The sequence below is a fragment of the Oryzias latipes genome, chromosome 1 (assembly GCF_002234675.1).
Source record: "Oryzias latipes chromosome 1, ASM223467v1".
In the NCBI taxonomy this organism is placed as follows: domain Eukaryota; kingdom Metazoa; phylum Chordata; class Actinopteri; order Beloniformes; family Adrianichthyidae; genus Oryzias; species Oryzias latipes.
Genome location: NC_019859.2, coordinates 28,866,267 through 28,879,436, shown reverse-complemented (window position 1 = coordinate 28,879,436; position 13,170 = coordinate 28,866,267). Strand labels below are relative to the sequence as shown.

At 49.3% G+C, this 13,170-nt stretch overlaps 2 protein-coding genes across 2 annotated transcripts; both read left to right on the top strand.

Annotated features, from left to right (window-relative positions):
* The first annotated feature begins 38 nt into the window (after window positions 1-38).
* Window positions 39-3,648, top strand: sirt7 (sirtuin 7). Its single transcript, XM_023959806.1, has 10 exons — window positions 39-255; window positions 339-476; window positions 821-925; window positions 1,016-1,086; window positions 1,166-1,238; window positions 1,559-1,657; window positions 1,905-2,141; window positions 2,272-2,352; window positions 2,421-2,527; window positions 2,910-3,648. The coding sequence occupies exons 1-10, from the start codon at window positions 151-153 to the stop codon at window positions 3,118-3,120; spliced, it is 1,227 nt and encodes a 408-aa protein (XP_023815574.1). The 5' UTR covers window positions 39-150; the 3' UTR covers window positions 3,121-3,648.
* A 1,848-nt stretch (window positions 3,649-5,496) lies between these two features.
* pcyt2 (phosphate cytidylyltransferase 2, ethanolamine) lies at window positions 5,497-11,954 on the top strand. The gene is made up of 12 exons (XM_023959809.1): window positions 5,497-5,778; window positions 7,035-7,123; window positions 8,662-8,823; window positions 8,907-9,058; window positions 9,126-9,167; window positions 9,322-9,460; window positions 9,538-9,620; window positions 9,703-9,780; window positions 10,077-10,142; window positions 10,807-10,872; window positions 11,061-11,149; window positions 11,223-11,954. The coding sequence occupies exons 1-12, from the start codon at window positions 5,663-5,665 to the stop codon at window positions 11,329-11,331; spliced, it is 1,191 nt and encodes a 396-aa protein (XP_023815577.1). The 5' UTR covers window positions 5,497-5,662; the 3' UTR covers window positions 11,332-11,954.
* The last annotated feature ends 1,216 nt before the right edge of the window (window positions 11,955-13,170 follow it).

Here is a 13,170-nt window from a genome sequence, read left to right as displayed (position 1 = left end):
GTTTGTTGATGTGTTGACACACTCCCCAACAGCAGGGGGCGCAGCTGAGTTTTCTGCTCGTCCGCTGACTGGCTGGTTCCGGTTTAGGCTCCGCCATGGCGCCGAGCTTTATTATGAACAGATAACCGGTTCGGGTCTCGCTCAGGCGGGATGGAGGAGGTGCCGGACACGGGCACAAGTGCGCGAGCGGAGAGGAAGGCGTTGGAAAAGGCTAAAATCCAGCAACGGGAGAGCGAGAGGAACATCCTCCGGCTGGTGAGTAGGGAGCGGAGCCCGCAGCTAAGCGCCTCGTCGGTCCTCCGCCGGCGGTAAACCGAGCCGGTTCTGGTGTGCTGCAGGTCGGACAGGTCCTGAAGAAACCGGAAGCTGAGCGGTCCGAGGAGGAGGCCGCGGCGCTGCTGCTCCACAGAGACGCCGCGGAGGAGCTGTGCAGGAGACGGAGCCGCAGGGACGGCCTCCGGAGGAAGCAGGAGGAGGTAAGGGGGGGTTAGTGGAGCCCCCACCTCCAGCAGTCAGCTGACATGATGGAACCAACTGTTCAATCTTCAAAACCTAAAACTTTTAGGAGCTTTTTACAAACATGTTCCTTTTCTGATCATTGTAATGATTGTCTTGTGTTATTGCTGTTTCATCCTGTGGCTCCTTTGATTTTTCTTTCTCAAAAAGTGTCATCTTTTGCCAGGCCACAGTTAAAAAATAAAGATTTATTTTCTCGAATCTGTCTTGCCGGGATAAATAAAGGTTAAATAAAATGACTGATCTGATAACAGCTTTTGATTTTTTTAACATTGTCAGTAATTCCAGGTTGTCCTGATTGCAGGTTTTTGATGACGCTGAAGTGCTGAAAGGTAAAGTGCAGCAGTTAGCCGCCGCCGTCCGTCAGGCCAGTCACCTGGTGGTTTACACTGGAGCGGGGATCAGCACGGTAAGGATGCCCCCCCCCCCCCCCCCCCCCTCCCGTCATCGGCATCCTCCTGGGCAGCCTCTGCAGCCTTCATAGTGCCTTTTCTTCCAGGCAGCATCCATCCCAGATTACAGGGGGCCCAACGGGGTGTGGACGCAGCTGCAGAGGGGGCAGGCCGTCAGGTGAGGATGGAAGAAGGCCGCGCATCCCCTACCACAAGCCGTGTTTCTGATCTCCTGGGTTTTTTAATTGTGTTTTCAGCTCGTCGGACTTGAGTCAAGCTGAGCCGACACTTACACACATGTGCATCAGGATGCTGCACGAGGAGAAGCTGGTATGGAGGAGCCTGATGTGTTAAAAAAGGAATCTATGAATTAATTCAAGATTCACTTAGAAGAGACTGATTCATCTTATCTATGGATCAATTCTCATTTGGAGCCATTTCTTGTGCATTTTTTCCAAGCAGGAGCAGTTTTTCTGATAGTTCTGGATATTAATTTAAATATCAGTTTTACTATTAAAAGTTCATTTAACAAATCCAGAAACGTGAAAAGAGTTTTTTTTTCATAAAAAAAGATCCTTGAATGAACATCTGAAAAAAACCACCTTTATTTGTAATTGTGACGGCGTGTGTGTTTGTGTGCGTGCATACAGGTGAAGCATGTTGTATCTCAGAACTGTGACGGCCTTCATCTGCGCAGCGGTCTGCGCAGACACGCCCTGTCAGAACTCCATGGAAACATGTTCATCGAGGTAACTGGAGCGGTGGCGGTGGTGCTGGTGGGGTAATAATGGGATTGGATAACCATAACGGGTGGGATTCAGTGTTTTCATGTGGCTGTCAGAGGTCCGGGTGAATGCAGAGGGTTGTGTGTAAAACTGAAGCCAAATCAGTCATGAATCAAATGTTTGAGAGGCCAAAGAGGGAGGCGCATGGATGGAGTAAAGGAGGAGCCCAGGGTGGGTGTTTCCACCTGAACCCGCCTCTCTGCATCCACAGGTGTGCACTTCCTGCTCTCCGGTCAGAGAGTACGTGCGCTTGTTCGATGTGACGGAGCGGACCTCACTGCACCGCCACGCCACTGGTCGCAGCTGCAGCTGCTGTGGCGCAGAACTCCGAGACACCATCGTTCACTTCGGAGAGCGCGGGAGCCTGGAGCAGCCGCTGAACTGGGAGGGGGCCGTGGAGGCAGCCAGGAGGGCCGACGTCATTCTCTGCCTGGGCTCCAGTCTGAAGGCAGGCTTCATTAGCTATAGATCCTGTCTGAATTCCCGTCTCACCTTCTGAACTTAGTAAAATGATCTCCTGTGTCAAGGATGCAGTCACCGTCATTTCTGTCTATGTGCTCTGACTCCTCCCCCTCCAGGTGCTGAAGAAATACTCCTGTCTGTGGTCCATGAACAGACCCGTGAATAAAAGGCCGAAGCTCTACATCGTGAACCTTCAGGTACGGCTGCAGTCGCTTTGAGGTCAAATCTGTCGATGACCCGGTTCTGATCCGTTTGTGTTTATTAGTGGACGCCCAAAGACGACCTCGCTGTCCTGAAAATTCACGGCAGGTGTGACGACGTCATGCGGCGGCTCATGGAGGAGCTGAACCTCCAGATACCTGCGTACGACAGGTGAGAACAGAGGAAGGAGAAGACGACCCTGATCACGTGGGAGAAGCTGCAGGAGGAGCTCACTGCTTTGTTCGTCACACAGACTCCAAAACATTCTGATGACCAGAGTCGTCTTCTCAAAGTTCTCATGTAAAGCTGAAGTCCAGAATGAGATGACCGCATCTCCATTTGAACTTTTCTCTTGGAGGATCCAGAAATAAATGGAAACTGTGACGTCTGATCAAGAATGTCAGAATAAAACCGTCCTAGAACGTGCTCAGCAGAGTTCTTTGGTTCTTAACTTTAGTTCTCCAACTCTGACTCTTGAGTTGGTGACATCCTAGTCTGACTCAGATTAATAATCTCTCTTTGCTTCCTGTCTGTCCTGCTTCTGCCTCTTCAGGACGAAGGACCCCATCTTCAGTTTAGCCGCCCCTCTCAGGCCAGAAGAGCTGCACAGTCACACCCGTGAGCTCATAGCACCCCCCAGTGGACAGGACAGGGGCTCCGCTGACTGCGGGGTGCAGATGAAGGAAGGCCCCCATGTGCAGGGGGGCTGGTTTGGACGAGGCTACGGCAAAGGAAGGAGGAAGAGGAGGAAAAAAGCGGCATGACACTGGAACATGTGGATCATGGACGAGTTTTAGGGTGCTTTGATGTGAATCACCTCTGTAGTGTGGGGGGTGTTCTGATGTTTACAAAGACTTCACTGCGTTGTGCAGCTTCTGTTCTTGGCGCCGGCAGCGGAACCGTCTATAGTTCAGCTGAACGTTTGGGCCGACAGAACCGTTTCCATGGTCTCAGTGTTGTCTGTTGGTGGAAAGCTGCGGCGGTGTTCCTTCATGATGTCTCATGTCTGCAGTTTTATAAATAGATCATGGGTATATTTTTGTAGAGTTTATTTTCAGGTGATGGAAACTGGATTTGGTTTCCGGTGTTTGGTTCCCCTGGTTTGCTCTGCTGCGACCTCAGGTCTGCTGTGGGTTAACTTATGTGTACTGCACCATGAGGAGCCATGAATCTGCTTTTCCTGTGAGGTCATCTTCATCGTGGCAGGAGCCGCTGAAGTGAACCATCCTTGTTTTGTTTTTTTCCAAAGTTAATGCACGGAGGAGTGAATAAATGCTGGCTTTTCATCCTTTTCCCGTTTCTGTGACTTACTGCCAAATAAATGACACGCTGAACGTATGTGGCTGCAGCTCCACTGAATGCATGCGGCTGCAGCTGTGCTGAATGCATGCGGCTGTGCTGAACGCATGCGGCTGCGCTGAACACATGCGGCTGCGCTGAACGCATGCGGCTGCAGTAAACATCTGTGGAGTTCTGATGAACATTGAAGCTTTATTAGATGTTTGAGCTTATCACCTTTCTGCACTGCAAAGCAGCTTTCACTGATTCGCATAGGTGGTTTGGCAGAGTTTTACGCCGGGTGCTGCTCCAAAAGGCAACCATCATCTGACGGGCGGTAATGTCTGTGTAGCCCCCCCCCCCCCCCCCCCCCCCCCTTCTGCTCCTGCAACTCTCCCGCATTCAGAGGTTTTCAGTTGATGCTATTGTGGAGTGAGGCAGAAGACAGGAGAGTATAGAAGATCCTTTCAGATGGAGGGAGTTATGAGATCAGAATCTCCAGCAGACAGAGAATGTGAAGATGGAACCACTAGACTGTTGGCCCCCTCCTTTAAGGGATCACACAGTTTGAAGCACCCTTTTCAGTCTGCAGGATTCCTGGTTGTTCCTTTATTTTTCATCTGGAATCAGCTATCAGGCTCCTCCTCACCCTGAGCCATGGCTTCAGTTTTGGTGCTAAGGGCCAGTTTCAGGACGCACCCATGATTTCCACAGCATCCTTACATTGGCCCGCCTCCATGTGGCCCATGAGCGGATGGAAGCGTCACAAACTTCCTGCCTTGTCTCACAGCAGATCTTCTGTCTGTAAGCCTCTGGCGCTTCCTGGCTCTTCCTTAGTTGTGGACAAGGCTGTTGGGTTAATAATTTTCTATCTAGCTTACAGTCTCTTAAAACCCCCAACCTAACATAACCGGTGCAACAAAAATGGTGAGCAATATAAGTACAGTTTGGAGCCAGATTCCAGCCCAGACAAGGTAAACAAACACATACATATATCTATTTGTCTACAAGTGGATGTTTCAGGATTCAGGATGGAGTAGAGCAGGGAGCTCGTGACCCCCCAATTGTAGCTTGTGTGTAACAACTACAAGCTTTTCCAACCAGCATTTATCTCCTCTGCTCCCTCTCTCTTCTTCCCTCCTTTTTCTTTCCGTCCGGTCCAACAAGAAACTGTAACAAATTTAATTAACATTAATAAAGTTTAGACTGAATTACAAAAGGGGTTTATTCAAATATACCCCTGCTGTAAAAGAAAAATATGTCCAACACAAGAGGCCTTCAGCTCTCATCTGTTTGCTCAGCTGTTGGACAGGACAAGTTAAAAAAAAAAGGTAAAAGAAAGTGTGAGACAACAAAACATGTTTCCTCTCTAAAACAAAATCATACACGTTATGATGACCTCACAGCATTGGCTTTCTCTGACGTGTTCAATATATTTGTCTTAAAAAAAGGGTAGCAGTTTCTTTTTGTTTTTTTCATTTTGACGTTCATTCAACCAGGAAGTTTCTTTTTCTCTTTCTCTTCTTTCACAGTTTAAAAACTTTGGTTAGTGGAATATTTTTTAATAAAGTGTATTTCAGCTAAGTTTAGTGTATTTTACCAACAATAAACTGTGTTTTGGGTTATCCAGTTTACACCTGAAACCAAGTGAATAACCTGTGTGTTACACTTTGTACATGTATGTACAAATGTCTTACGCATGTGTCCTCTATTCGTTCCCCAACAGTGAAACAAAGCTGACCTCAATTGTCTGAATTAATCTGTAATTATGAAGAGTTAGTTCGGATGTGTTTTAAATCCAAATTACAGTGTAAATACGGTTTTAAATGACGCAACCGAGTTGTCACGTGACACGGCAGCCCCGCCGTCTCTTACGTCAGCGGTGAGGGTGGCTCGCTGTGACGCCGCTGAAGCCCTTCCTCTGTCTGTCCGCTCGGGAACCAGAACCAGCAGCTTTCTCGCGTTAGGAACGCTCTTCACCGGGATCGATACGCCGAGGTTCGAAGCAGTTCGCCTGAAAGCGTCGACATGATCCGGAACGGGCACGCGGACGGGCCGCGCGGAGGTGAAGCCGGTAAGCCGCAGAGCTCCGCCCGCAGCCCGGAGAAGAGGAGGCGGGAGATCCGGGTGTGGTGTGACGGCTGGTGAGTTGGAGGCTGTGAAGCTGACCTTTGGACCCACTAGCATGTTGATGCTACCGCGGCGGTTCCGTGACCCGCTTCCGCGTTCTGCTGAAGCGCTGTGGAGAGGGAGACGGGCGCTCTGTTAGAACACGGTTCTAACGCTTTAAACGGCGTTTCTGACGCTGTTATTACGTTATCGTGACAGTGTGACCCAGCTCGTGCTTGCGCGCGTGCACAAGGGGCAATAAATAAGCCGGAGAGACATTTTCCAGCTATGCCGTCATCATTTCATTTTTGAAGTTTGTAAAACTTTATAATTTATGCGTTCACAGGTACTTTTACTCTGCGCAAGCGCACGAGGTCATGCTGACCATGGGGCGGAGTTATAATAGAAGCACAGATCAGTTCATGCAGGAAAAATGCATGTTTCAGAATTGTAAAGAGGCCAGATGGCTGTGTGTTTGCCTGGAGAGTGAAGGTTCTCCTGCTGCCTTCAGGCCCGGTTCTTCAGAACTCCTGCTTTCACTCCATCAGAGACCGCTGCTGGCAGCTTCTGAGGTTCCCCAAGGTTCCCTTCACGCCGCCACACAAACTCCACAGCTTGATCTCCATTCGCCCTGCGTTCACACAGAGTGCTCACCAGCATCAGGGCCTCAGCGGACCGCTTTTGGGTTTGGACCCAGACCCAGAAGAAGACAGCTGCAAAACGCAGAACCTTCTCACCAGCAGCCAGAGCTGATGGAGGCGAGCAGAAAAATACCCAGTTGTCCTGAAGGGCACCAACACAGCGAGCTGGTTTGGTTCGGTTCTGATCTGGTGCCTTAAGTCTGCAGGGTGCCACTGGCCCCGTGAATCTCTGAAAGAGCAGCAGGGGGCGCCAGCTCTTTGAGGAAATGTTTTACCATGATATCACTTTTTATCTCATCTGTGAACCACTTTTCCTGAATTACACAGCATCTGATAGAGAGGACATGTCTGTTTGGTTACATGGGATATTCTGCCTCATATTAGGGTTATTTATGTGTGTGTGTGTGACATGCATCTGTGTGATGCTGCAGTTTCATCCCTCTTGCTATTCAGTTGCGTTTGGTGTTCTGCAGAATTCGTCTTTAAAAACTGAAACTTGACTTTAAGTTTGACACTGAAATGTTTCCATTAAAGAGGAAGAAAAGGTCCTGCAGGTGCCACGGGCTTGGCTGTGTTTGCTCCTCTGCGGGTCACAGCTGACCCCTGCAGGCGTCTGCCCCAGAATGACATCTGTGTTTGTGTTTCCGCAGCTACGACATGGTGCACTACGGCCACTCCAACCAGCTGCGACAGGCCAAAGCCATGGGAGACCGCCTCATAGTGGGCGTGCACACAGATGGTAGGAATCAGTGCAGCTGAGGTGCAAACAAACGGATCCGAAGCAGAGGTGTTCAGAAAAGCAAACAGGATGAAGATGTCTTCTTCAACAGCTTGATAGCTGGCAGAAATGGAGTCGGTGATGTCATGACAGGGATGCTGAATCCCATTCAGAGCAAGAAGATCAGTAAAGGCGCAAACAAAGTTGAGTGAAGGAAGGAAGGAGCTCCTGTCAGGTTGACCTTCAAGAACCTTCTCTTCTCCCTTTTATATTTGTTTTCATTTTAACGCTAAATGAATGTCATAGGAAATAAATGTCCATGATAAAACGGAAGCTCCACAGTTCATAAGGATTCAAAGTAGGGGTGGGTGATACTGGGAATTTGGGTATACCTAGTAATTACAGGGCGAGATTTGCTGATCTTGATACCAATACTTTTTCTTTGAAATGTGGCGATTATAGAATCATTTTGGAAAGACAAATTTTTTTGTGTATGGAATAAAGGCAGATGAAGTGTGCACTATCAGAAATTAACACACGCTTGAAGCCCACGCCGTCCGACGTGAAGCAGAAACAATCGTTTCTGATAAGGAACTTCGAAGGCCATTAACCCGCTTCTGCAATGGTCACTTACAAAAGACCAAGACCCTCAACCCGTTTGTAGTACTTAATTCTTGTTATTTCTTTCGGCTTGGATCGCTTTTTTCGCAAGAAGCAGATTATTTGATATGTGGAGCAGCGGGTTGTCATGGTAACAACTGAGCCAGCACCAAACTCGACTGCAGCAGCAAAGGAAAGCGATATATATGCTAATCGTCCCCATGGGTTGAATAAAGCATCAGTTCAGAGAGAAAGTTGTCCTCTTACCGCTTGTTTTTGTCCAGATGATGAAGCTAAAGTTTGTTTCAGAGAAGCCAGCGCAGTTTTTAGGCGTAAGGTTATCACTGTGGATTATCACTTCAATGCACACCCAGCAGCCAATCAGAATCGAGTATTCACCCGGACCATGGTATAAGTGTATAATAAAACCCAGGACAGAGACTTTCTGCAAGTAAAAAAGTTTGTGAACTAATCAATCTGAACTGAACATACATAATTATGGAACATCTATTTTAACAATAGCATAATACAATAAGATATCAATAAGAAAACAGTAAGCACCTAGGCGTGTGCCATTTGACCCCTCCAATGGGGCAGTGGTGACCTGCAGACAACAGCTGTTCTCGGGAACCATTTGGTGGTTTAAATAAATATAAATAAACAACATGACAAAAAATCCTGTCATTGTGTGCAAAAACCTGGCTCCACAATGACCGCTCTCTGATGAAACGGCGGGGGGGGGGGGGGGAGCTGTTTGTAGACAGGTAGACACCTCTGGTATGAACACAGTGAGTAAATTCAAGCTGTATGTCAGACAGAAAAGTATCGACCTCATCACACTGGTATCAATACGCGTCATCAATAGTATCCATAATCTGATCAAAACGCCCACCAAAGTGTTCTATAAAAGCTGTGGCGTTCAGGGACTTCAGTTCAACATGACTCCTCTGTTTTCAAAGAGGAGATTTCCAAACACAAGGGCCCCCCCGTCTTCACGCAGGAGGAGCGCTACAAGATGGTGCGCGCCATCAAGTGGGTGGATGAGATCGTGGAGGGAGCGCCGTACGTCACCACGCTGGAGACTCTGGACAAACACAGCTGTGACTTCTGCGTGCACGGAGGTGAGTGCGCCCAAATCCTAGCTGCTGTGTGTGTGTGTGTAGGGGGGGGGGTCCCACAGGCTCACCGCGCTTCTGTTCCACAGATGACATCACGCTCACGGTGGACGGCAAGGACACCTACGAGGAGGTGAAACGGGCCGGCCGCTACCGCGAGTGCAAGCGCACACAGGGCGTCTCCACCACAGACCTGGTGGGGCGCATGCTGCTCATGACCAAGGCCCACCACAGCACTATGGTGAGTCTGGGTGAAGCATGGGGGGTGGGGGCCGATCCAGCAGCTCATCGGATGCTCTGCCCCGCAGGACAACCCAGACTATCAGGAACACAAGGACAACTTTGGAAAGGTGAGCGTCTTGATGGTCGTCCTGCTTTGATGCGCGGGATTGTTCGCTGAAAATGAAAAACAAACCATTGTGGTTCAGAGAAAAAGAACCCAGGAAAGACTAGACCTGCCTGGGTCCGGCTTGGCCGTCACATGAGCCGTGTTTCTGCTTTAAGGGACCTGGAGGCCACAGTCCCTGGACCGGGGTCTGTCAGTTCTTGCAGACGTCCCAGAAAATCATCCAGTTTGCCTCGGGAGAGGAGCCCCAGCCCGGGGACACCATCATCTACGTGGCTGGAGCCTTCGACCTGTTCCGTATCCTCTCGCCCTGCAGTCTGTTAAACACTGGCTGCCTTCACGCTGCTGCATCCTTAACCACAAACGCCACACAGATATCGGCCACGTGGACTTCCTGGAGATGGTCTACAAACAGGCAGAGAGGCCCTACGTCATTGTCGGCCTGCACTTTGATCAGGTAACCCCCCCACAGCCCCCACAGGAAGGACGTGGAGGTTCGTGTCCAGAAACCTAAAGGACTCTTTTCTGATTGTCTTCAGGAAGTGAACCGTTACAAGAGGAAGAACTACCCCATCATGAACATCCACGAGAGGACCCTGAGCGTCCTCGCCTGTCGGGTAAGGTGGGACGGGGGGCACTCTGCTGTCTGTGCTGAAGAACAGCAACTCTCTGTGGTTGTCATGGCAACTCAGTGCGTGGTGGTGTGACCCAAAGGTTAAAGAACTTTTAGTATGTAAGTTGGGTCCGTCTTTGTTTGTGTGGGCCAGAACACCTCCTTCAGGGACCCATCAAACCATGGAAGTCACTCGGGACGTCCCATCGGGGTTCTGTCCGGGACAGTAACCAACCCAACAAAGGATCAGCAGAGGTTTGTCGAGCGCCGGCTCATTGGCATCTGTGTGTTTGTTTGCAGTACGTGTCTGAGGTGGTGATCGGGGCGCCATACGCCGTGGGCAAAGATCTGCTGGATCATTTTAAGGTTGGTCTCCTCGTGCGTCACGTTTCTGAACACTTTAGACACACGTTTCCACGATGAGGCTGAAATGAATCATAAATCTGCTGTGTTAGGGTCCAGAAGGATCCTGGTTCTGAGTCAGAGGAGCTGGTTTGACTTTCCATACTTGATGGAATCTATGTTTAACTGAAAATTGGACTATTGTCCACTGAAAAGAAACATTCTGCTTCCTTTCAGCTGCTCCCTTTAGGGGGCGCCACAGCAGATCAACTGAATCTATTTAACACGTCCTCTTCATCTTCGTCATCCTCTTCAATGGAGCTCTTTTTGACCTCTGCATTAGACCATACTGTTGCTCACAATTGTTCACCTCTGACCTCAGTCTGGGTTCCTCTACCGTCATGTTCTTCTAACAAACACTAGCTCGCCTCTCCTGCAGGAACCCAGTGAGGAATGCTGCTGGCCTCAGGACTTTCACACATCACAGGAATGACCACCGGCCTTTTAACTCCTCCTTAGCCTTGTTCTCGCCTCCTGCAGGTTCTGGTTTGTTATTAATGCAGTTTGTGGTGGAGTCTGTGCAGACTGTGGCGCCCCCTGGTGGATCTTTGGACAGATGCTGCATCTGATGGAATGACAATGATAAAAACAGAAGCAGTTTGACAGCTGCAGGTGTGTTTGTGTGCAGGTGGACCTGGTGTGTCACGGAAAGACGGAGGTGTTTCCAGACAAAGACGGATCGGACCCCTATTCTGTGAGTAGAACATCTGGGAAGGAACTGGCTGCTCTGCCTTCAGGCTTACTGCGGACCAGAAGAACCCCTGCTCCTCCTTTGAGAGGCAGCAGGAGTTAGCTTACCCCCTACCTCATTCTGGGTCAGGAAAAGATGTAGTTCAGTCCTTGGCGCTGTTTTCTGTAACCTGACGCTCGCTCTACCTCTAGGAGCCGAAGAGGAGGGGGATTTTCAGGAGCATCGACAGCGGAAACAATTTGACCACGGATGACATCGTCCAGAGGATCATTGAGAACAGGTGAGGAGCTCTGCTCACCTGCGCCTCATCAGTTCTTCAGCGCCCTGCCTGACTGCCCCCCCCCCCTTCTCAGACTGCAGTTTGAAGCCAGGAACCAGAAGAAGGAGGCCAAGGAGATGGCTGTGATCGAAGCGATGAAGAGGAGGGAGCAGGAAGACACGGCACAACCAGCCAACCTGTGAGCTTGTTCCCTCAGCTGCAGGGGAGGGAGGAGCCTGTGGAGAAGGGAGGAGCCTGTGGAGAAAGGAGGGGCTTTAGAGGTGGTTGTCCTCTGGATGAGGGTTGAGGAAGACGCAACGGTTCTTCCCCTGTGGTCTACATGTAGACGTTTTTTCAGCAGAACTGACTGTTGTTGTTCTGTGTTTAGCTGTAAACAGATTCATGTATGCACTTTGTCTGATTTTAACTCTTTTAGAATCATCGTCTAACAAAAACCTATTTTTGTGAGCCGATGGTTCCTTCCTGTACTCGTGCACCTCCATGAGCGTGCACAATCCTGAAGCTGTCCACTGAGAACGAGAGATCCGGATCCAGACAGCTGGGGGGGGGGTCAAGCTGTTTGGGTCTGACCCACTCGACCTGCAGGGGGGTGGGGTCTCAGTTTGTATCGTTCTTAATCCCTCTGATTCACTTAAAGAGATGTTAACGTTGTGCAGAATACAGCTCCTCCCATCGCCGTGCACGTGAGTGCACGTGAGTGCACGTGTCAGGCGGCAGCCTCAGGAAGAAGCTCCTAACCTCATAACACATTCACCTTTGTATGTTTGCAAAGCTTTTTAGAAGATTAAAGTTTTATTCCCAATAACTTGAGTTTTTGTTTTATTTTTGCAAACCTAAAGAAACAGAAGTGAAAAAGGAAAAAACAAACAAAGGAAAAATAAGTGGGTTAAAAACGTTGGTTATAGTGATGCATGGAAAAGTCTTGAAATAATAGGGATTTCGGGAGTTTAATTCAAACGTGGAGCAAGCCCGGGACAAACAGGCGTAGCACTGAGGTCCACAATCTGTCTTTTTTCTGTCTGAGACCCTGCTGTGTCTCACAGGCACAACACCTGAACCAAGAAGCAGCTTAAACACTCTCTGGAATCCTTTATTTTTCAGGAACCTTCCTCTTTTTCTGACCTCATCAGTTAGTGTACACTGAGGGGCGGGGCTTAATCTCCTTTAAACCCTCTGTTTGAGACTGTCACTGTGGTTTGTTTTTTGACTCATCCTTCCCAGAGCGCCAGCCTCTCTCTCTGTTCCCCCCTCTGCACTTGTCTATCAGCTGACCCAGACCATGGGCCTCCCTCCACTGTGTCAGGGTCTCCTCATCACGCAGGAGCTCCTTCTGAGCCAGAAGATTCAGAAAATGAAAGTTTTCATTCTTTAGGTTCTTTGGTCCTGGTTTTATTTTCCTGCCACACATGTCCAGCAGGTGTTGGTGAGTGGGTGGAGGCGGCACAGACAGAAAACTGACTGGCTAAGCGCTGTAAACAAACAACACAACACAACACGTTTGGATTCATCAACAAATGTAGATTTGAAACTCCAGAAAGGTGTTTCCCTCTGAAAGTGAGACTCTCAGAACCCTCAGCTGCCTGCCGATGCTCAAATGTTTGCTGACTCAGCGCTTCTTCGCGTTCTGCAAGCTTTGACTCACCGATCCATTAGTAGATGCAATCCACCAAACAATATCACCTTCTCCAGCCGGAACACAGAGAACGGAGCACTCCTTCATGTTCAGGTGGGGAGGGTCTGAGTGGGATGAGATTCAAGTCCAGACACGGGTTTGATTCCTCTGAAGGATTTGGACCAGAAATGAGAAAAATATTCAGACGAAACCAAAACCACTTTGAGGGCTTTGAGGGTTCCTGTAAAGCTTAGATCTGGAGGACAAGTTTGGATTTAGGTAATAAGTTGGCCTTTTATCAGACTTTCCTGAGCCTCCGTACGCCGCATGCGCAGCAGGGTTTGCTCACCTGCTTTTGTGGCTCTCAGGTAAAGCTGTAAACAAACAAACGTCACTTCCTGGGAAGAGG